Raw genomic sequence first — 25,692 nt, 5'->3', positions numbered from 1 at the left:
ATTGAACCCTACAGACTAAGACTGGGATGCCATTAAAGTTCATGTGCGTGTAAAGGTAGGTGCTCCAATACTTTTAGCAATATAGTGTAAGTATAATTTACCTGCATCTCCAGTTTTTTCATTCATTCTCTTTACCATTAATTAAGTTCCTTTTAGATGAAGAAATGATTGTATTGCTCCCTTAGTATTTCTTTTTTTTACTCATCGTTCTTTTTTACTTGTTTTGGAATCTATTTTTGGGGGCAATCATAGCATTGATCATATCACTTGTTGAAGATACCCTTATCACAGATGTTATATTATGTTATGTGGGCATTGTGCCAGTTTGGTAACTTACACCACTTCTAGAAAATTTTATCAACAGCATAAATTAGTTCAATATGATAGATTTTTTGAGAGTGACTAAACTTGTTTCTTTCACTCTCTTTTTTTGCTGTGGTAAATTGATTCAACACCGGACGGTACACAGCATGTCCAAAATAATGGCTCAGTTATCCATGGCAGAATCGAAGGCTCAGTTTTTCATCAAGCATCATATTCTTTTACATGTCTACCTTTACAGCAGTAGGACTGTTACTAAAATTCCTGAAACTCATACACCAGAAACTTTGTTTCCACACTTTGCTACAATCAGTAGACACATTATATAAATTAACGATAAACAAGTAACTAAAAGCAAAAGTTTAGAATAATACAGCAAGAGTTAAAAAAAAGGTTGCACTGATTTCTTTATATAATAGAGAGATAATATATCAGTTCTATCAGCCTTGGGGCATTTCAAGTAGATCTAAACCCACTGATGAATATGTAATATATGTTTTAATTCCAAAAGTTGATTTAAAATCTTTTTAGATATGCAGCTTCCATTAAAATAATACCTGGCGATCCATGACTTGAAGGTAGTGGTGAAGAGATCAAGGGAAATTATGAGCAGTCCATGTTGGAGCAAAAGCATGTAGACCTGGCTGGAGAATATCAACTACAGTACTGATAAGCAAAAAAAGGAAAAAAGATGGTGAAATTATTGTTTTATTCAAATTTAAACATAACATTGCTTATTATACACAGAGCTTCAGCAAATTGGATGCTGTTAGGGGTTAGGTCTACCTTAATAGGTTTACACCTATCCCCACCTTACTCCTTTAATTGAAACTTCTTTCCTATTCTATTATTTTCCAGTGCTGCTAAGTTTTTTTTTTTTATTATACTAGTCTATTATCTGCACTTATGGACCAGTGAATACAGAAGTGTAGCTGCCTCCCACTCCTCTTATATCCTACAATGGATATAGATACCAAAACTACAAACTTTTAGTGTGGCGCTACTCAATACTTTAAGATATGTGCTAAAAGTGGAAAGTGCTGTAAAGCTATAAAGTACTATAAAACACCTCACTCCATTACAAGTGCATCCTCTTCAAACTTAAAATATATATGTGCATTGCATTACAAGTGCATCCTCCTCAAAATTAATGCAACTAGTATTCAACCTACTATAAAACACCTGCCTCCACTAAAACACAGCACATGCTCCTGTGCAAAATCTATACAAATATAAACATGTGTGACATCCACAGTTAATGCAATCTCAGTATGGGAATCCTTGAAAAATATTGCTGTTATAGGGCAGTCCACTTAAAGTGCTCTTAAAATGATAAATCGGTGCTGCGTTCCTCTGTGTGACACTCGTGCTCCCCCCTTTAATGTTCTGCACTCAACAGAACTCCAAGAATCCCTTTTTACAGGCAAGTCATTTGCGCTTGATACAACTTCCACTGTTTCCTTGGCTCTTCCATGTCTCCTCTCAGTATATCTCTTGGGTCCCCATGTCTCCTTCCTCCTCCACTCCACCAATTTAGTTTCAAGAGAACCAAAAAGCAGAACTGCAATAGTGTATTACTGTTTTTAAAACTTCACGCAAATATGCAGAAATGCACTTACATTAGAAACATTCAAACCTTTGCTCGTGTTTCCAGGACACTCCTACATTTCACGGACTGAAAGTAGGCACTCTATAAAGTAGTAGTTTATAGCTTTACAGCACTTTACACTTTTAGCACATACCTTAAAGTATTGAGCAGTGCCACACTAAAAGTTTGAATTTTTTTTTAATATGTACTGTGCATCCAGATATCTTTGTACATGATGTTTTTCAGTGGTCTCACCTTTGTCATATAGGTAGGATTTGGAAAAACTGTGAAGTCCCAAAAAGACAAATATAAAGTAGGTGTGATTCAACAAGAATCTGTTAACCCTACCAGTAAAGAATCAAACCCAGAGCATTAGGTGAAAACCTATAAAACACAAAAACAACCTACCAAATCCAAGCAGATGGTGCCATTTCAAAATGAATTCAATTACCCCTAAATGACATTATTGGTGCATGTGGATGACTTGTTATACATCACGATTTGTGGCTCCTTCTTCTTTAAAGTCCAGACATGCTTCAATAATGTATACATTCTACAGTTAGAATTTATGATGTTTCCTCTTAGGCCAGGGGTTAGCTTACAATAGTTTTATGAAGACATTTTTTTTGCAAATGTTTATTTTTAAATTATTGTTTCCTTTAGCACTTTCAAAACTTGGAGAGGACTATGTGGAGGATGAAGTTAAGAAAGCCTTATTGGGAATAAAACAAATGAAGAAAACTATGGAGATAAATGAGGAAAAACATAAAAACATACTAAAATCCCTCAGGAAAACATCAGAAGAGAAAGAGGTAAACTATATTTTTTGAGTAATTATATGTAGATGAAAGAGAGTACTTTTAATTAATATACCTGAATCCCTCCCACCAACATGAACTAAAAGACAGGAATAAGTGGATCATTTCTTTCAAGACTATGGTATATAGACTGTATAAATGTTTAGTTTACTGACCATGTAAAACATAAATTTAATGTCATCGATCTCAGGTGCAGAAATAATGGGGTTGATTTACTAAAGGCAATTAGGAGCTCTCTTTGCAAAGGATTTTGCCCCAGGGCTTAGTGAATGATGTGAAGCTCCACTGAACTGTGGGGAAAATACCCAAATTCCATTAAAAAAAGCACCTTCCCTTGTAAAGTAAAAGATCAAAAAACTAGGCTCTCAGACAGGTATCAAAAGGAGTGTTTGATAAAAGGACAACACAGTAATGGCTGCTCCAACAATTCGTATGCACTATATGAGAACCAGCTGCAAAGTTATCAAAAGAAGCACTATCAATGCTGTATAGGGAATTATACAGTCAGAACCCAGTAGTAAAGGAATAAAATCATAACACAATTTATTGGAAATGGTGTGGACATGAGTTGCCAGAAGTGGGTTTAGAATAATTTTTAGTGATGATGGATTCCTCCTCGTGTTATTTCCAAGTCCAGGAAAACCAGACTCATCGGGGTAATAACATGAGTGAAGCTAAGCCCCAGATTATTATCATTACAATGTGTGACAAAGGCTATGAATTCCCTGCTACCATCCCAAATCACAAGTACATCATCGATGTACCTACCGTAAAAAATTATATGTCTGGCGCAGGGGTATACCAAAGGGATCTTTTACCGACAACAAAAGTGTTGTGTAAGAGAGAGACTTTTTGGATTTACAGGATGGACATGCTGTCTCCTCGTGGATTAAAAGAAGAAATTGACATCTATATGGTTATGTGATCATGTGTTAATGCCCATTATTATTTTAGATTTCTGTCCGTTTTTCTTTTCCCTCCCACCTTCATTTTTCCTTTTACCTATGTACTCAGGTTTTGGCATTTAGCAACCCTTCTGTTGTTTGCTTTGTTTTTTTCACATTTTTTTAAACTGTCTCACTGATTACCATGATCTGCTTGTTTTACTAGAACCAATTTTTTAAAAAAGGTGTATTTTTATTATACCTTATCATATTTATTAGATCAACATCTTTATGGTGACATTTACTTTTGCTGTGCACATGCTTTTACATGTATATTTACATTTTTTATATATACTGTATACTGCACTTGTATATCTGTGTATATGTTCTAAACTGGATCATGCTGTCACAAGTTTTGATTCCTTTACAGTGGGCATATAATGAGTTAATGGTTTAGGGTGGTGTCTGTGGATGACCCATCCTCCCAGCTCCTCCTGTATAAAATTGCCTTTGCCAGTTGCATTACATGACCTGACAAAAAGGGCATGCCCCGAAACATATAGTCATAGCAACTGGCACTCCAGACTTGATCGTTTCACAGGCGGCTCAGGCAGCTCTTCATTGGCTCTCCTTTCCTGTGGAAAGGGGACTGTGGAACCCCTTTAGGGTCTTCCACCAGCACCATTATGTCATTTCAGGGTCCTCTGAGTGTGTCACTTCCAGCCTGCAGGTATGCTGTATTGAGGACCCTGGCAGCTACTGGATGCTCTGAATATGTCCATCTCCCTGGCGTCACCGGCCATACTACACCTTACCCCTCCGGGCATGGAAGTTTGTGTCATCCACCGGTGCATATTGATGGCTTTTGATGTTGATGACTTTTCCCTTGAAAGTATACAACATATTTGTCTGTAGGAAATCAATCCCACCCCTTAATATTTAAATATGGCATCATAAAACATATCCAAGTGACAACAGGATACAATAGCCAGGTCAGTAAAGTTAAATCAAAGCCAGGAAGATAATTGATGACAATCAGTCTGCCAAGACCAGACAGGTGAAATAAAGTATCAGTGGTCAGCAGACCAGTCTGAATTAAACACAGATACAAACACAGAATACAGCCTGACAGTTGTACTACTGATAACAGGTCACACAAAATTCCTCCATTATTGTACATGATGATGTTAGGGGCCCACTCACATATCAAGGTGGAAGTGAAGACTAAATAAGTATTAGATTCTGAATAAATGGAGGCTGGGGTTGGCACTCTTGTCATTTTTGTACAATGACTGCTGACAGGTTTCATTAACTTTTCAAAGAACCAGCACATTCAGAAAGAAAGGTGAAATCAGTTAGGGCAGCTACTATATTTCATTCAATGCAGGTTTTAACAACACAGCCGAAAAGAGAGTGTGGATTTTATATATAGAACTATGTGCATTAATGGGTTCTTGTAGCTTTTCACTTAAATCCTAACCCCATCTACGTATATGGGATTTTTTATATATAGAGGGAAAAGATAAGAAGATTTGATATCAGATTTTGATTTCTGCCAGTGACCCAAATTGATTATTTTTCCCTCTCTTCCTGGCCCCTTGAAATCCTCTGACACTGAGGACCCAAAGGCACAAGCAGCAATAAAAACATTATCAGAAGTTCTAATCCACCCTGAATCTACTAAGAGAAATTTCCCATCACTTTTTTGTCCTGATAGAACAGGGAAAAAGAAGGAAAACAGAAAGAGGTACTTTTTTGGTAGTCTGTAAACTCCTGGGTACATTGGGGAATATCAAATAAGATGCATTTAGGAAAGCCTTTCATGCACAGCATCTGGACTAAATTTAGGTCTTACTGACCATTGGGGTAGCAGGGAAGATAACCGAGCAGGTCAATATAAAACCATGCAACAATCATACTATTACTGGAAACTGTAAGTACTATTTCAGGTGACCTTCTTTGTAAATTCAATGGATAGATATTGCAGAGAAATAGTTCTGAGCCATTGATGGCTAAAGACTTCATGACAGCCTCAGACAGTATTTACAGTTGCTTAGAGTTAAAGCTGATACATGGGGAAAAAATTACATGCAGCCCTTTTTGTTTTAATGTATCCTATGTGAATTTTATAATTGTAATTTACTATATAAATGTTTTAACATTTACTTGTTGAGGAATTTCTAGAAGAGCACTGTTGCTATTTTATACAGTAATATTGGCTCTACTGGTGACACCTTGGTAGACTGTTCTGTGGCTTAGGTATTGTCTTAGGTTTCTTGCACTAAGCAACATTGTAATGTATCCATGTTGTGGTTACACATGAGAACACAGGAATCTCAGAGTTAAGTGGTACAATAGGCCACCCCTTGGACAGAGGGGTGGCTATGGACGTGGTATACTTGGATTTTGCAAAAATGTATGACCCAGTTCCCCACACATGGCAAATGTGTAAGGTAAAGTCTACAAGCTTGGATAAATTGTTATGTAAATGGATAGAAAACTGGCTAAAATATCGTATTCAGACAGTAGTGGTTAATGATTCATACTCTGAACGGTCTAGGGTTGTTAGTGGTGTACCCCAAGGTTCAGTGTTGGGACCCTTACTTTTTATTACATTTATAAACTATATATGGTCTGGGATTAAAAATACCATTTCAGTCTTTGCAGATGACACCAAACTTTGCAGTGGAATAACGTCCTTACAGGATGTCTCCAACTTACAAGCCGACCTCAATGCACTGTTTAATTGGGCAACTATGTGACAAATGAGGTTTAATATTGATAAATGTAAAAGTATGCACTTGGGGGCTAAGCATATGCATGCATTATACATACTAGGGGGGGTACAACTGAGGGAATCAATGGTGGAGAAGGATCTGGGAATTCTGGTAGATCATAAGCTTAATAATGGCATGCAATGCCAAGCTGTGGTTTTTAAAGCGAGCAAAATCCTCTCTTGTATTAAAAGAGGTTTAGACTCCAGAGAGAGAGATATAATTTCCCCTGTACAAATCATTAGTAAGACCTCATCTGGAATATGCAATTCAGTTTAGGGCACCAATTCACAAAAAGAACATTTGGGAACTGGAGAAAGTACAGAGAAGGACAACCAAACTAATAAGAGGCATGGAAAAGCTCAGCTATGAGGAAAGATTAGAGGAACTGAATGTATTCTCTCTTGAGAAGAGGAGATTAAGGGGGGGGGGGTATAATCAACCGTGGTTCATATAGTGAACTCAGTGTAGTTATTCACCTTGAGGTCATCACAGAGGACAAGGGGGCACTCTTTACATTTGGAGGAAAGGAGACTTAATCTCCAAGTACAGTTTCTTTACAGTAAGAGCTGTGAAAATGTGGAACAGACTCCCTCAAGAGTTGGTTCTGGCCAGCTCAGTGGATTGCCTTATAAAAGACCTGGATTATTTCCTAGATACACGTAATATAACTGGATACTAACATTTATAGGTAGAGTTGATCCAGGGAATATCCAATTGCCTCTTGGGGGATCAGGAAGGATTTTATTCCCCTGCAGGAGAAAATTGGATCACGCTTTGCTGTGTTTTTTTGCCTTTCTCCGGATCAATTGTGGGTATAGGATTGTAACAGTTTTTTTTTTGGTTGAACTGGATGTACTTTTGTCTTTTTTCAGCCAGACTAACTGTCTGTAACTATGTAATAACTGTGTGTGTGTGTGGGGGGGGGGGGGGGGGGTAAGCCACTGGAGAAGATAAAAGTACAGTTTATTATTTAAAAGCAGGATAGACTGCTATAAAAAATATGGGCTTTCAGGAATCGTCTAAAGATAGATAGACTAAGAAATAGTTGGACAGATTGGGGTAAGGAGCTCCAGAGAGCAGGAGGGTATAGGAAGACCAAAAACAGTTGGGTTAGTATTTTGAGATAAAGTTAGTGATGTAGCTGGGAGCAGAGTTGTTGATGGCTTTTTAGGTTGTTGGTATCTTATTCATTGGGTGAGCAGAAGCCAAGGGAGGGATCAGCAGAGAGGAATAGAAAACACTGAATCATAAATAAGAAATACAGCGCTAATTGCCATATAGGATTAAATGAATGAATCTGGGTGAAAAAAATCACATATGTATATAAAATGACAATAAAGAACGTAAGATACAATAAATATAGTCCATGAGCTATAAGGTGCAAGATAAAGCATGAAGCAGAATATCCGTGACTCCTGTGATGGTGGAAGTGAGTATAGATTGCACTAACTAGATAGAAGAAGTGCTTGCGCATGGAGTATATAAGACCTACTCCTGGTTCTCTGGATATGGAACGCTAGAATAGGTAGTGGTCATCTATACTGCAGCCACGGGGTGTCACGAGGTCTCATACATCAGGGATCCATAGAAGGCCTCTGGAAATGTCAGTAACAGCCACCAGGGGGGGTCACCTCCCTAAGGTGCCCCGCAACTGGTTTACTACACCGCATGGCCTGTTAAGGACGGCCGGTGGCCATTTTGGAATACTTTGTAAGTGCTATTCTCATATATGTGCATTACCATTATTAAAGGCTACTACATTATCAGAGGCTTTGTCTGGGGCTCTTTTTTTGTATGGGGGCCCCAACTTCTTGAAGGTTTGCCTGACTCCCGCCTATCTGATATCTGATGTTTGGGATGACCCCCCCGGTGGCTGTTACTGGCATTTACGGAGGCCTTCTATGGATCCCCGATGTATGACACCTGGTGGCTGCAGTATAGATGACCACTACCTATTCCGGTGTTCCATATCCAGAGAACCAGGAGTAGGTCTTATATACTCCATGCGCAAGCACTTCTATCTGGTTAGTGCAATCTATACTCACTTCCACCATCACAGGAGTCACGGATATTCTGCTTCATGCTTTATCTTGCACCTTATAGCTCAGGGACTATATTTATTGTATCTTACGTTCTTTATTGTCATTTTATATACAGATGTGATTTTTTCACCCAGATTCATTCATTTAATCCTATATGGCAGTTAGCGCTGCATTTATTATTTATGGTTCATTATTTGAAATTTTTAGAGGTTACCTTTTATGCCAGCAGCTAGCCTTTTATTCTTATTAATTTTCACCCAGCGCTTGATCTTGCTTGACTTTGTAGAAAACACTGAATAGTTGGCAAGGTGGATGAGTATGGCAACAGCATTAATGATTGACTGAAGTTAGATAGCCTATGTAAACACAAGCCAATGAGTAGAGAGTTGCAGTAGTCAAGGTGAGAGATGACCAGGGAGTGAATCAGAAGCTGTGTGGTGTCATTGGTCAAGAAATAACATGTTTTTGGAGACGTAAGGGTTGAGGAGGCAAGACTTAGACAGCGATTGGATGTGGGACCAAAAGAAAAGTTCAGAGTCCAGGGTTACACCTATCACCCTGGCATGGGCATGGGGGAGGGGCGGGGGGGATATTTGAGTCCACCTTCAGATAGAATTAGTTTGAGGAAGTGATGAGCCATCCATATTGATATGTATTTTAGTAAATGAGTGATGAATAATTACATGTATGGGGACAATTAATTGTGAATTGGACTTCAAACATGAGTAAAATAGCCCTTGCTCTATGATACATCTCTACAGCAACATACACTGCCAACATATCCTGAAAAAATGTATTTCTATTTTTAATTGTGATAAGGGATTCTGTATCTTATTTTACTAAAGTGTTTTAGCAGATTAATTAGTCTTCTTTATATCAACTGCACCCAATAGACCCCTTGTCCTCCTATGCATGGTCCTTGATATATGTAGAAAGCATATGTACGTTAGCGTTTAATATATTTATTCCCATTAATCAGGTTGGCTCTTTGTGCCGTACACCTCTGTGTGACAAGTCATTACTTTTGAAAGTCAGGAACAAATGTTGCGTGTGTGGGCTCTAGAGTGAAATGTGAGCTCTGAAAGGAACAAAAGCTAATAAGGAGCAAGAGCAACTTAACTGTAATTAGTAAAACATTTAGAACTTTATTATCTGGAATTTGTATCAATAACATGAACAACTGAAATATCTTTCTAAATGTGCCATGCAGTCCAATAAGTACACATAGTTAGTGGTTGTGTAACCCTTGATCCTAGCAAGATTTTTACTTATTTGTATGTAAATGTCAAAGGAAATGGAATGTTTATTCACTTGCTGACATTGCACTTGTGAGCTTTCTTCTACCAAGCCGTGCTTGAGTCTTTCAACATGGTTTTCTTGGAATCATTTCTATTTAAATAGGTATCACAGCGGACTGCTTTAAACTATCACAGTTTGATTATAGTTCCAGTGCAGACGTTTAAAGTAAACAGCCATGGAACAGGAACATTCCTACTGAGATTTTACAAAATAAAAACATTCAATTAACTATACTGTCCTCATGATCCACTTTACTTTTTATGTATCCACTACATCTGCTCGCTGCAGGAGGCAGCGTATGGCTTACTGCATGTCCCTCTGATGGCCTCACTCTGAGCGGCCCTAGGGTGAGGAATGAAAAATATGTGTACATTCTATTTCAGCATTCTTAGCTGACATTACATATTAATGCTGAAAATAAGGATAAATAAAATGTAAATGAAAATGCTGGTTATAGAAACCATTTGGAAATGTACTGCAGGCTCACATTTTTTCTATGAAGTACACATGAACCAAAGAAATAGATGTAAATCTCATGCTTGGTTCACTCACTCTGTTCAGGTCAGAGTTTAGAATTATATTGTTAGATAAAGAATAGGATGGGAGCTGGAGAGACACATAATCTCACCTGTCCTTGTATATTGGTTTTATAGGTGCCACACCCCTATTTAATCAAAAAGATATAAAAACCCTGTGCATCTTGTCAGGGCAGGGGCCGAGGAACGGACAGGCAGGCCTAACAATGTAACGCACTGGCTGACGACAACCACCACCCACAGACCGAAGTCCCTCAGGGAGCGGAGTCTAAGTCCCAGGCTGCCCTTCACCAGGGCCCCTGATGGTGGGGATGGACTTGACGCAGCCAGGAACCAGGTCGCGGCCCCTGAGACACCTCAGCTGCGGTAATGGCCACCGCCAATGGCGTGTAGCTGGTGGAAGAGACAAAAGAGTAGTCAGACAAGCCGGGTCAACAACAACAGGACAAAACAGTACAGGACAGCAGACGAGAATCACAGGTCACGAGCCGGGTTCAGCAACAGAGGGTCATATAAAAGGAGAATACAAAGAATAGTCAAGTCACAAGCCGAATCAGATACCAGGAGAGTCACGAGAGTCAGAACAGAGTAATAGCAACACAAAGACACAAGACACAAGTGCAAAGAGCATGTGCGGGCCACAGGCTTATATGTCATCAGCTACACCCCTCTGGGGGATGGACCACAGAGACCTGAAGGCATAAAAGGATTCCCACCATGCACAGCAGAATCCAAGATGAACGCCAGCACATGGAGTAACATAACCTCAGGGAAAAGGTAGGACCTTGACAGATCTTTATACTTTCATATGGTACGGTGCTTTAAAAGCCCCTGTCAGGGACCACGGCTCCAGGGTCCGCGATCGCGGCTCCGTCCCTCGCGCATGCGCGGTGGCGGCGGCTCGCGCCGGGACACGGGCACTAGGTCCCGGCGAGCCGCAGATGACAGGACGCCGCGCATGCGCAGTAGGAGCCGCGGGAGCGCCTCAGGCGTCCAATGACAGCCGGGGGCGCGTCCTAGCCGGCCAATGACAGTGCAGGGCGCACTATTTAAAGATGCCCTGCACTGTCACAGATTGCCGCAAGGTCTTCTGTGATCCTGAGTTCCTGCACCTATCCTGTGACCCTGATTGACCCTGATTATTCTGCCTGCTCCTGCGTTTGACCCGGATTGTCCTGACTACTCTGCCTGCTCCTGCGTTTTGACCCGGATTGTCCTGACTATTCTGCCTGCTCCTGCGTTTGACCCGGATTGCCCTGACCATTCTACGGATTGACTTCCCTGCTGACCCTGCGTGTGACCCGACTACTCTCGCCTACCGATTCTGTACCCCGCTTACCCCCACGGGCCCACAATCCGTTACTACCCTGCTGGGGCCGCCATCCTCTTCATATCTGGCTCTCCCGGTACCTGTCCCCAAGGGTCTCCTCAGCCACTGGCGGGCCTGCTCGGAGGTCGTGACCTGGCCCGGGACTGTTTCAAGTCCATCCCCACCATCAGGGGCTCTGGTGAAAGCACAGCCCGGGCTTAGACCCCACGCTCTGAGTAGGTCTGTCAGTTGGCAGCCTGAGGCACCACCTGGCGGATCATAACAGCCCCATTAGTTTTTTCTCTATTAGGGTTTTTATATCATTAGAATTATACTTGAACTTGGATTGTGCAGAGCAATCAATATAAGGACAAAAGGTGATGGGTATTCATCAGATGGGCAAATTTTACAAAGCACGGTTTTCTTATTCAACTTCCTCTCCTACCTTTAGTGTTCACCTGTCATATATTTATTACTGTATAAACAACATAGTTAAACTGCAGACACTGCAAGCTACACTTCCACATACTTCTTCCCACTCAAGGAGGATTGTAGGCCACAGATTCTCTGACTGAGACTATAAAACACAGCCCCTCCTTCTCACCATCCAAATGGTCAGTGGTAAGTGTCTGTTGGTGGCTGGCGTTGAAGCCCAAAGTCTAAATTGGAGCACTTTGTAATTTAACAAGAAGGGGAAACACTTTCAGAACAAATCCCTGGGGGTTCAAGAAAGGGGGTAGCGCTATCCCTTTAAGCAGGAATGTAATTAAGATGGTGACCAAAGGCCTTTAATCAATGAGTCCATCATGAGCATTCCTCCTGCTCCTGGGGTGTCTGGAACAGTGCTACTGGATAGAAGGTTCAGACAGTCTCTTGGATGTTTTTGAAGGTGATGATGGCAGTCCTACACACACTAACAGCCACCTCAGATGAAACAGTAGACATTCTTGATACAGACATTCTCTCTTTCAGCATGAAGAGCATTGGGATCCCACAGCAACACATATGAACACCAGCACTTTCAGCGCAGTCCCACACAGGCAGGGGAATGCGAAAACTGTCTCTCTCCAATCATAGCATGCGCTTCTCTGCCCATTGCATTTTGGATCCCTTTGTTTCTGCATATGATGCTCTGTACTCACACAGAGGTCCCTCTGGCAGCAGCAATCTCTGAGCAGGTGCCATACTTCAGTCCCCCTGCAGCAACACTCACAGCAGAACTACTCACAACAGCTTCCCACAACATAGCAATCCTTCATAGCTCTCTAAGTGAGACTTTTCAAAACCCAGCTTTCCAGTCCTATCCCTCCCCCACAGTTGCACATTACCCCTGGCACTTGAAGTCCCACACAACCTTTCTCTATTCACGGTCTTCTTTTAGGGGACTACATAACCCTGCAGCCCCTATATTTACATATTCCAGCTTTTTTTGTTTCTCCTCCTCTGGCTGTAGCCAATGACATGTCCCCTCTTTCTGCATGTACTGTAGCACTACAGCTCTGCACAGCCAGGCAACATACATTTTCTTCCACACGTTGCACTCAGAGTCAGTAAACAGTCATTGAGCTTGGTTTTGTTATTCTATTAAGGGGTTTAGAATCTGGATGAGGATGAGGGGTGTATGGGATGCCCAAGGAAACTGCAAACTTGAGGAGAAACTCCTTAACAAATATGTACAGATGTGGACAAAAATAGTCTCTCCTTTAGGAGCATTCTCTGGTGTACCTCCTACTGGTGTACCAGCTCTGGTATACCTCCTCAGACCCCAGGTGAATCCTCCTCTTCACCCAGCTGCACTGAGGGTATTCCCTGAGCAAGGGGGCCCAGAAACTGGACCCACAGCAGCTCCAGATGAGAAGCTAGTTGGGTTTTTCAACTGACTGCCCTCTCCCCTTATGTGAGCCAGGGGGTGTAAGAGTACTCACACTGTCCTTCCTGATAGCTTAATGGGTTGGTTACTGCCTTCAGGCCTTTTGCTGATCTGGCTCCTTCCTTGCTACTCAGGATTGTCCTCCCTTGGAGACTGTGGTACAGTGGAGATCCTCTTCTCCAGTACCTGCCTGTAGATAGGCCCACTCCCCAGGCCCCCTTACAGGCTTCACACTCCAGCTCCTCACCAGGGGCGTCCCTAGGCAGGTGCGGGGGGTGCGCGCCGCACGTGGTGACACCTTTTGCACGGGGTGACACCGGACCCGCCCCACCAGGGGCAGACTGACCATTCGGGCACTACCCGAGGGCCCGGGGTCACTACAGGGCCCCATGAGAGGCTCAGTCCATCCCTGTATGTGCTTCTGCTAAAATAAGCAAGCATTGAGGGGATGGACAGTGAGGCAGGCACTTCGGACACCTCTCCTCCTCGGAGTTTCAGCAGAGGGGCGGGTCCACATCCCTGCCATGGGTGCTGAAGTCGGAGAGCTGGAGGGACGGGCAGAGTATGCAGCAGGTCAGTGTGTAATCCCTGGACCCTGGTGACAGCACTGCAGCTTCATGTAGTAGGTAGGGGGAGAGAGAGAGGGGGGAGAAAGAGGGCAGAGAGAGAGGGGGGAGAAAGAGGGCAGAGAGAGAGGGGGGATGGAGAAAGAGGGCAGAGAGAGAGGGGGGATGGAGAAAGAGGGCAGAGAGAGAGAGGGGGGATGGAGAAAGAGAGCAGAAAGAGGGGGGAGAAAGAGGGCAGAGAGAGAGAGGGGGGGGAGAGAGAGGGAAGAGAGAGAGGAGAAGAGAGAGGGGGGCAGAGAGAGAGAGAGAGAGGGAAGAGAGAGAGAGAGGGCAGAGAGAGAGAGAGGGCAGAGAGATAGAGAGGGGAGAGAGGAGAAAAGGGAGAAGGCAGAGAAAGAGAAAGGGGGGAGAGAGGGGGGGGGCTTGCTTTAAAACGTACCTTTTTGTGGAGCTCGTGGAGAGATCAGTTATCCCCCTATAGGTTGCAAGCCGATGATCCCCACAGGATGGATCAGATTTGAGGATTGGGGAGGATAATGGATCGGACTCCAATCCATTATGCTCAATCCGCAGATCCGATCCACCCTGCGGGGATCGTCGGAGGCGGTGTCACCAAGTGTTCTGGCACCAGGTGACACCAACCCTAGGAATGCCCCTGCTCCTGACTCCATCTTCCACCAAACACTCTCCTGACTCTGCACAGGTTCTGCCATTTTTGAGGGTTGCCCTGGACACCATGCCCAGCCTCCTGCCAGGGGATTGGCCTGGGTCTCTCAAACATACATTCCTGGGCCTCCTCCCCTCCCCCCCCCTTCTTCAAGAAATTTCTCTAAGTTTCTCGAAGGGTGGGAGGGCTCCAGAAGCCCTGACCTGTTAGAGCCTCCCAGCCTGCCCTGAGGTGAACTCCTGCTTCACTCACGGGCTGACTCTTCCCCAGGCTGATACTCAGCCTCTGTCTAAAAAATTAAAAAGAAACAAACAGCTATCTAGCTAACCTGGAGGGCTTTACATGCATTTCAGCAAGGGTGGAATTTGGCTGCACCTGCAGCCTACTGCAATTCCTTCCCTGTCTTCCTTCATAGCCACGTAGTCTGATCATGACAGAAAAGAGGAAGAAATGGCAGTGGCACAACAGTGTGTGTGGCCCTGTGAGTAGCTCAGGGCCCTGTGGCTGTAGGTACAGGCACTGCTGGCTGGGCTACACTTTTCATCAGAGCAAGTACAATATACAGTAAATAAAGGCATAATCCAACAGTTTTTATTCACAACTGAGCTAATTACAATGTTTTTTTTTCATCCAAAGCATTTTTATTAGTATTGAAATGGGCATAAACTAACGTCATAAATACTGACAAAAACATGCACCTACGTTGTACATATTCAGTCAAAAGAAATAAATATGATGTCTGTAATATTCATACACAGAAGGAATATATTATACAGACAATTGGCAAGTTATCAAATTGCTGAAGACAAATGAAATGAGTAATCAGACTGTTTGAATCAGGAGTAATTGCAAATTAATATAGCAAAGCCCGTAAAATTTATCTTTATGTAGAGTTTATTCAGTTGAGAAACTATGAAAACCAAAGTGCTGTGTGCTGTCTCAAACATAGAGATTTTTTTTAAAGCGATACTAAAGGTTCATTTTTTTTTTGTTGTAATATAAAAGACGTCTATACTTACCTTCTCTGTGTAGTGGTTTTGCCCAGAGCAGCCTGGCTCCTCCTTTCTGTTGGGTGCCCCCACAGCAAGCAGCTTGCTATGGGGGCACCTGCTACTCCATGTGTCCATTCACACACGGAGCCGTTGCTTGGCCCCACCCCATCTCTGTCCTCATTGGCTGACTGGCTGTGATTGACATTAGTGGGAGCCAATGGCTCCCGTTTACTGTGTCAGCCAATGAGGAGGCAGAGACCCGGTACAGCTGAGGCTGTCATGCACATTGCTGGATCTCGATGGGACTCAGGTAAGTATTGAGGGGGCTGGGGGCACTGCTGCACACAGGGTTTTTACCTTCATGCATAGAATGCATGAAGGTTAAAAACCTTGAGCCTTTACGACCCCTTTAAGTTAGTAGCATGTCCACATACATAATAGATCACAAATGTGGCACTGCAGCCTGAGTAACATTGGACCTTACAGTAAATACACAAGAGCCAATGAAAGTAATGGACAGCATGTCAACGTTTTCTGATTCTTTTTCGGGCAACCCCTGTAGTCATAGATTGGTTTCTTATGTGGGAGCATTTTATTAATCTTTGCTTGTTGTAAGGTTGGAACCACAGCTTGAATACATAGCTTAGTTATCATCATCTTGGCAGCAGACAATACCTCAAAAGTGTGCACAAAAATGTTTAATTCATAAGAGTCAGGAGGATCCAGCAGGTGTAGCTGAGGGTCTATTTGTACCGGGGAACCCAAGACATCATGCTGAAAGATATAATTAGCTTTCATTAAAGCGGAGCTCCACCCAAAAGGAGAAGTTCTGCTTTAAGCCTTTGTCCCCCGCTCCCTATTAAGGCTTGGCACCTTTGGGGAGCGGGTACCCGAATTTGACAGGTAACTGCACCCACTTCCGCTGCGATTGCCTAGGTGATCGGAAGCGGAAGTTGTCCTCCCCCCTCCCTCCCTGTAGTCTTCTAGGACATGTGACAGGTCCCAGAAGACTACGGGCCATTCACAAAGCGCAGCGTTTCTCGGGCATGCACAGTGGGTGCCCGGCTGTGAAGGTGCACGTTGTCACAGCCGGGTGCCCACATTGAAGATGCCGTTGCCAGGGTGAGAAGACGGTCGGTGAAACCAGCAGTGGTAAGGACACCACTGGACCAAGGGACAGGTAAGTGGCTGTATTTTAAAAGTCAGCAGCTACAGTTTTTGTAGCTGCTGAGTTTTATTTATTTAATTTTTTTAGGTGGAACTCCACTCTAAGCCTACTGTATTTAGGTGGGCAGGAACAGAGCAGATGGAAAAAGGAGCCAGATCCCCTTGACACTTGCTGGTTTGCTTTATATTTATCTGCAAATATCACTCACTTGCTGATATTCTGTAGGACACCCGTGCAATATTATTCACTTTAGCGCCATTTCAGCACCTTCACTTTGAGTATTGTCACTTTATTCATTAGCATTTTTGGTTCTGTAATATTGTATAGCGCTGCATTTTACGTTTTTTTTACTTGCTAGTTTGCACTGCTCCGTAATGATACTGTGTGTTTCCCGCACCACATTACAATCGCACTGCTGCTGTGTCCATGTTAAGTTACCAACACCCTAAAAACAGGTGCAAAACGCAGTGTTATTGGCTGAATTGGATTGCTTGGATCCAATGCCAGTGCGGCAAAAAAATGTATATGCACTTTTTTCTGTGAAGGTGCTGTGCAATTTGAGCCATACAAAGTGAATGGACTCAAATCGCACAGCAAAGAATCACATGAGATTTGAACAGGAATGCGGTGCAATTTCTGTCTGAATTACATGTGGTTTCCTGCACCGCATCAGTGTGAACCAGCACTTAGAGCATAATTGGTTCTAAGACAGTGAACCTATTACAGTGTTAACTCATCTTATAATATAATGTTATCATGTTTTATGTCTGATTGATAATAGATATGCTCTGAATAATGTGCCATATTTTTGCACAGGAAGCTGTCAGGCTCTTTCAGGACATCAGCGAAAAGCTGAGCGAAGTAGAAATGCAATGCAAACAATTGCTGAAAACTCAGTGGGATGGATGTCAAGTTTGCCTTGAACAGTCCTGCATAACATTCTATACAAACAGCTGTTCCCAGCAGGGTTTACAGGCATTTATCGTCAAGGTAAAATAAAATTGTTATTTTAAAGACTGTGTATTTAACCATGGCTATTTAAGCACTTATATGTTAACCGCTTCCCGACTGCCCTATAGCAGAAATACTGCTACAGGGTGGCACGGGTGCACAAAATCATGTGTATATATACATGTGATTTTGCATTTCCAGGTAGGGGGGCGTGCGCAAGTTGCACACGTGCCCTACCCGCTCCGCCATTCGCGGCAGCGACTGTCAATCACCAGGTCCCGGACAGTGATTACTCGCCGGTGCCCGGTGATTACCAAGGATCTCTGACGGGGAGGACTGTTTTGTTTATTAACAGTTTTCCTCCCTGTCAGCTTGGGCTCACTGCTTTGGATGACTGTGCACAGCACAGCCATCCAAAGCAGTGTGCTTACAGTGAAGCACACAGACACCACTCCCTGCACACAGTTAACCTTTTGATCACCCCTCATGTTAACCCCTTCCTGCCCAGTGCCATTAGTACAGTGTCAGTGCTTTTTTTTAGCACTGATCCCTGTATTGGTCGTCAGTGACACCAAGTCAGTTCCCCCCAGTGTCAGAATTTCCACCACAGTCACTGATCGCCGCCATTACTAGTAAAAATAAAAAAAAAACATTTTCTCTACTGCCATTTGTAAATGCTATAACTTTCACATATACCAATTAATTTACATGTATTGGGATTTTTTTTAGGAAAGACATGTAGCAGAATACATTTTGGTCTAAATTTATGACGAAATTTGATTGTTTAAATTTTTTACTGGACATGTTTGATAGCAAAAAGTAAAAAATATTGTTTTTTTTCTCAAAATTGACGGTCTTTCTTTTTTTATAGCGCGAAAAAAAACTGCACAGGCGATCAAATACTAATGAAAGAAAGCTCAACTTGTAGGAAAAAAAGGATGTAAATTTCATTTGGGCGCAGTGTTGCGGGACCACACAATTGTCAGTTAAAATAACGCAGCGCCGTAATGCAATAAAAGGCCTGGTCAGGGAGGGGAAGTAAATCCTCAGGGGGGCAAATAGTACTAGCTGTAAGCATGTACATAGAATATATGCTTTTTACTGAGCTGATTACTGAGTTTAATCTGTCCTGATTAGTTTGTTCAGACATCAGCAATCAGGTGAGGACGAACCAAAACTTTTTTTTTGGATACAGTAAAGAAAGGTTACAACCCTTTCAATTTTATTTGCTGTCTGTATCACATTGGAGAGAATTCTCTTTACTTCCTGTCAGGGGCGGACTGATAACTCATGGGGCCCCCGGGCAATAGGGGATCATGGGGCCCCTGTGCCCTTGCCCAAACTCAAAAAAGCCTATGAAAAAGGTACCAGGGGCATCTCATGGGGCCCCCTACTGACCCCGGGCCCTCGGGCAGTGCCCGAGTTTCCAAATGGTCAGTCCACCCCTGCTTCCTGTCTTGGAGGCACAACAAGTAAGAGGAAATATTCCTTCTGTAACAACCATCTCCACTGGAAGATTGTTCTAGTGTCAACCTTCAAATTTTGGAATTCCAATTACTTTCTATCTTCTGAAAATGGTCGCCAGGACAAGTAGACAGGATGAATCTCACCAGTGGGAACACAGACAGTAAAAACCCAGCAAATAATATAACTGCTTCATACACTGTTAAAAATGAAAAATAACAGGTTTGTGCTACAGATACAATTTACAGTAACTGTCTATAAATTCAAACTGTGAATAAAAGATGCTCGATTTGAACTTCAGCAAGTCCTCTTCATCATGTCTAGATGCCTAAATGCTTTGAGTTGCTGTCATGTGATTGGCTGATTAGCAATTTGTGTTACTAAGCAATTGAACAGGTGTACCTAATAAAGTGGCTGGCGAGCGTATGTGATTGTGAACATTGCTAGCATAACAGTGATACATTCTGAATTTGACATTTTTAAGGACTTTTGATCAGGTAGAACAAAATTCTTTTACAGCTGTAATTCAAATGGTGTATTCTCTTTGAATAGGACTATGAGCTCTTTAAAGAGTGGCCACCAGTGAATCTAAATACTGAAAGCACTGAAGGAAAAACTACAGGTGAATATTACATGGCTACCCAACTGAGCCAGGCAGAGGGCATGTTTAATCAGCTAATATTTGAAGTTGGCGTTATCTTTAATCAAAGCATTGTATTTTTCAAAGACTTCCAGAAGACATTTGATCAGTCATTTCAGAAACTTTTTCTCTCGGATATTAATAGCCCAGAGACCATCACTACTATGCCTGAGAAGGACCCTGTCATAATTTCCAACAATTTTGAACATTGGGAATTTTCTAGCTTTGTTCAAGGTTTATATGAATGTGGACAAACTTTTTTTGAAGTGATGAGCGACTTTCTTGTTATGATGTTCAAGAAACTCAGCAGTGATTCCGAAGATTTGTATATACCAGTGGAAGGTAAAACAATGTTAATACTCTGTATTGGATACATTAAAAATTAAATTTGTATACAATTGTTACTTAACCAAGAAACAAAATCAGAATATGAGGAAATGCTACACAGGGCTCAGTCCATGGCGGCAAAGTCTGATGGGGCAGGCTGCCCATGCTTTAATGTTACAGAACATTTTTACTGTGTTTGTATATAGGCATACCAATACATTTGTCTGTAACTAGATGTACAAAGGATTTATATATGCATTTTGTTCTGGTAACTACAATGTATATGGACATATTGGCGGATGGGAAAGGATAGGATAGGATAGGATATAATAGGTCTTAAACAGCCAACTTGCATGACTTCAGAGATTGTAAGTGTGAATTTTATGCAAAGTGTAGGAACCTCAGTATCAGCCCTTTCACTAATTGTTTGAACAAGTACGTTTGTTAGGTATACATTCTACTCTTGTTCTCAGTGAGAGTCTTAATATTGCTATTATAGTAATAACATGTTATTTGCATTTCAAACCTTTAAACCACAGTTTAATTTTAAAATGATTTGTCTGGAACTTTATGATCTCTACTGCTACACTAAATGAGTCTCCTATCTGCCTCTGTAACTTGTAATGACATGGCAGATCAATATAAACTGAAAGAGTAACCATCTTACATTCATCCAGAAAATAATAATGTTCGGCAAACTAGACCAGAAATCATACTAAGCTATGTCTAAATAATCCACATTAGCAATTTCTATTTTGTTATAAGCGTTCTCTGGTAGAAAAGTCCTCAGCAAAGGTAGAGAAGGCTCATAAAGATTGAGTTTGTTTAAATATTTCCAGAGTACCTACATGCTTATTTAAGTCTCCGTTGTTTAAAGAAGAACACTAGGAATTTTTTTCCCCATGTAGTGGGACTGTGCCCACACTACATGGATTGACTGCTTGTTTTTGTCTTTGGGATTGGAGAACTGAGATATACTCACCTAATCCACTGATCCTCCCAGTGCAAGACCAGTCCCTGACACTTGTGCCCCCTATGGTCTAGTGCAGCAATGGGCAAACTACGGCCCGCGGGCCGTATACTGCCCGGCGGACCTTTTAATCCGGCCCGCGGAGCTAGGCTCCCGCAAGGCCAGTGGTCGGCAAGCCGCGGCTCTTTACAAATTTAGATGCGGCTCTCCTGTGTGCCGGGCACCCGCTCCCCTCCCTCCTCTCCCCTCCCTCCTCTCCTCTCCTCTCGGATGGCCGCCCCCCCTCTCGGATGGCCGCCCCCCTCCCTCCTCTCGGACGTCAGGACTCTGCAGCTGTCAGGATGTAGGCGGGGCAGCCAGGATGTAGGCGGGGCAGCGTGACGAACTCCTCTCACAGTCCTCCCTGAAGACCAGAACGGCGCGGGAATACGAGAGGAACGCGCGGACCAAAGGTAAGTGAATTGACACGGGGGGGACTTACTATATGGGGGACTTACTATATGGGGGATGAATTACTATAGGGGGGACTTACTATATGGGGAATGAATTACTATATGGGGGACTTACTATATGGGGAATTAATTACTATATGGAGGACTTACTATATGGGGAATGAATTACTATATGGGGGACTTACTATATGGGGAATGAATTACTATATGGAGGACTTACTATATGGGGAATGAATTACTATATGGAGGACTTACTATATGGGGGATGAATTACTATATGGGGGACTTACTATATGGGGAATTAATTACTATATGGAGGACTTACTATATGGGGAATGAATTACTATATGGGGGACTTACTATATGGGGAATGAATTACTATATGGAGGACTTACTATATGGGGAATGAATTACTATATGGGGGACTTACTATATGGGGAATGAATTACTATATGGAGGACTTACTATATGGGGAATGAATTACTATATGGAGGACTTACTATATGGGGGATGAATTACTATATGGGGGATGAATTAATATGGGGGATGAATTAATATGGGGGATGAATTACTATGTGGGGGATGAATTACTATGTGGGGGATGAATTACTATGGGGGATGAATTACTATATGGGGGATGAATTACTATGGGGGATGAATTACTATAGGGGGGATGAATTACTATGGGGGACGAATTACTATATGGGGGACGAATTACTATATGGGGGACGAATTACTATATGGGGGATGAATTACTATGGGGGATGAATTACTATATGGGGGATGAATTACTATATGGGGGATTAATTACTATGGGGGATTAATTACTATGCTTACTATGGGGGAATATTACTATACTTACTATGGATGACACATACACATCATTCATCTACTCTTGGTCCGGCCCCCGGGTCCAATATATGAACCCATTGCGGCCCTCAAGTCAAAAAGTTTGCCCACCCCTGGTCTAGTGGCATTGTTTGGTGGACTATTCCTGAAGTTATCATGTCCATAGACCAGCTCTGGTCGTGAGGATGGCAGGAACAGTCCACCACCGGACGTGGGGGAGCTTCATTTTCCTGAAGATTGAAGGATCGGTGAGTATAGGCTTTGTGTGAAAAATGCCTAAAAGATCATTTTTGTTTGGCTGTGCTTCTGAATATATACATTTTCAATGTTGCTCTCATTAAAGGTTTTATTGATTTGCAGAGGTTCCTGCTAATTTGAAACCCACACCAGAGAATGCAAAATGCAACCAACTTCAAAATGCTACTGAATGTTCACTATTTCAAGAAAGGTGTCAGCTATGTTTTGAAACTGTGACAAAAGGTACAGTCACTTAATGGGCAGTGTGTGTTTGTGTTGTGTTTGTCATTGTAAGCATTATATTGAAGGATGTATCTTATATTAAGTTTGTGACTAGTTGTGTAAAAGGAGGTCCAGAAACACCTGTGTACATCTACTTTAAAGGTCCATGCACTCTGGCTTAAAAAAACTCTGCTCCTAGAGGAGTTTAGCGTTTTGTCTGTAGAAGCAACTGTTATTCCATGTATTCATGCAGGTTAGGTTGTTTAGAGACATACTTTAAGCTCAACCCCTTCTGTTTTGCATTTTTGAGAATGGTATTCTGGCAGAAAAAATTGCTAAACATTCCTAAATGCTAGTATAAAAAACTCTCAAAATTAGCGTTTTTTTGTGCCAAGAGCACTGGTGTTTTTTTAAACCAATGTGCATGGACCCTTAATCTACACATTTAGTTTATACACATGATCGATAGTCAGGAGCAGACCAACCATTTGGAAACTCGGGCACTGCACGAGGGCCCGGGGTCAGTAGGGGGCCCCATGAGATGCCCCTGGTACCTTTTTCATAGGCTTTTTTGAGTTTGGGCAAGGACAGAGGGGCCCCATGATCCCCTATTGCCCGGGGGCCCCATGATTTGTCAGTCCGCCCCTGTTGATAGTCTAAGATTACGGAAAGTTCTAGCGGTACACCCTACAAGTCACAGTGCATTATCAATGTACATTTCATTCCCCATGTTTTTTAAATCATATTTTACTAGTATCACTATTTAGACAAAAGTACCTGCATGAAAGTTAGGAAAAAAATTTCCAGACAGGCCCCCATTCATCTGCAAAATGTGATATCTACAAGGATGTACAGTGGGATTACCCATGTGTGTATCAGCTATATATGTGTCAAAACACACAAAAGCACTATTATGAAGAAAGCATATGACACAGGGTTACATAAAGCAGTTAACTCCTTGAGGCACACATGACCTGTTCTTTCCAGTTCAGGGCAGTCTGAGATCTGCCACCTGAGCATCAGGTTATTTTGTCCACACAAGCAACTGGGGAAGCTTCAACCCCAGGACCACACAATGGCTTAGCGTTAATCTTTCTGGGGCTCTCCAAGATCCTGGACACCAGGACCTAAAGTCTCACACAAAACAGTTTGACACCAGTGGATGTGAAGGTAATCACCCAGACAATAAGCACCTCCTCTGGGACACTGCACAGGATCCAATCTGGCAGCAGCCCTAAACAGCCCAAAACTCTTCACAGGTGTCTTTCCTCTTGACTCCTTACACAAGTTCTTCCATCAAGAGAACTCCCCCAATAAATAAATCAATATCCATAGGAAAAGGCCTCTCAAAGGAAGGTGCATTCTTTATATGAGTAAAATAAAGTTTGCAAAATCCAACATCAGACAAAAGTTGCCGTTTCTTCAGTCGTACACTTTATTTCTTCCAAAATTACAGTTTCAAATGTCAGCCCAATGTTCACATAGTTCAATTAGGCATCCCTATAACACCCTTCTCCCAAAAAGGAGGCTAACGTTTTCCTCCCATCTCCAGCACAGAGCAGTCCCAATGTGCTCTTGAAGGGGACAACACAGACCAGTACTCTTAAGTTTTCACATTCTGGATGTAAAGTGGGCCCTGTTTGACAGCCAAACTAATTAATTGAAAATTTGGATTTTTAAAGCACCATAGATGAAACAAAACCCATATAATAAAATCCATAATATTTATTCAAAAACAAAAAGAATAAAATATACATTTTTGTTAAAAGCACTAAGGGATAAAAAGTTGACCCCTGCATACCCATGAGGTTACTCCATTATCTAGAATATGATTTTATATTTCATTCCTTTTTTTAAACATAAATATTGTGGATTTTATTATATGGAGTTTTGTATCATCTATGGTGTTTTAAAAATCCCAATTTTCTATTAATTAGTTTCTGTTTTACTCACATTTTGGCTCTATCAGTGTGCTCTGAATAAGTAGCATTACTTCTTAAAGCAGAACTAAATCCAACAATTTAACGGTTTCAAAAACAGTTTCATTCCCAGAATGTTGGGAATGCTGTCACATTTGTTTGTGTTCTCAGTCAAACTGTCAAACCATCAAATGGTTGGTGTCAACTGATCACATGTGCAGCATCATGGCAGTTGCAGATCAAACAGGCTAAGATGGCAGCTTCCTTGGCTGAAATGGTTTAGAGTGTTTAATGTCTAATGTACGGTCAATGGGGAATAAGATGGACAAATTATGGCTCCATATCACTAACAGTAAGAGACTTATGGACTGCATGTCAAGATTTTCACTGAAACATGGTTACTTGGTGGCGTACCTGACAATGCTATTGAGCTAGCCGAACGTTGTACGTTCTGGACTGATAGGACGGCAGATGACTCTGGTACGGCTAGAGGCGGAGGACTGTGCATTTATGTTAACAAAGCTTGGTGTATGGACTCATGGTAAAGTGTAGGTCTTTTTATCTGCCTAGAGAATTTATGTCCACCATTATAACCACAGTTTATATTCCCCCAGACGTTAATGCTAAGCTAGTTATGAATGAATTGCATGCAGCTATTAGCAAACAGACTGCATAACCGGAGACTTGCATTTATTGTTTCAGGTGATTTTAATCACTCAAACTTAGACAGTGCTCCCCAAATTTCACCTGCGTGTTTCCTGCTACACAAAGAGGGAACACAACTTTGGACCATGTTTATATAAACATATCAGAAGACTACATTG

The 25,692-nt window shown here is 42.1% G+C and overlaps 1 protein-coding gene across 1 annotated transcript in view; it reads left to right on the top strand.

The window, feature by feature from the left end:
* The window catches only part of CLUL1 (clusterin like 1), a 47,174-nt gene that overhangs the window by 5,589 nt on the left and 15,893 nt on the right, over positions 1-25,692 (top strand). The window contains exons 3-6 of the mRNA XM_089678572.1: positions 2,573-2,721; positions 17,654-17,827; positions 19,805-20,234; positions 22,851-22,970. Coding sequence (XP_089534698.1) covers positions 2,573-2,721; positions 17,654-17,827; positions 19,805-20,234; positions 22,851-22,970 — 873 coding nt within the window. The remainder of the gene's footprint in view (positions 1-2,572; positions 2,722-17,653; positions 17,828-19,804; positions 20,235-22,850; positions 22,971-25,692) is intronic.

This window comes from Staurois parvus, unplaced genomic scaffold (genome assembly GCF_062004578.1).
Source record: "Staurois parvus isolate SC_StPar_1 unplaced genomic scaffold, SC_StPar_1.0 ptg000015l, whole genome shotgun sequence".
NCBI classification, from domain to species: Eukaryota; Metazoa; Chordata; class Amphibia; order Anura; family Ranidae; genus Staurois; species Staurois parvus.
This window is presented reverse-complemented; position numbering and strand designations above follow the sequence as displayed.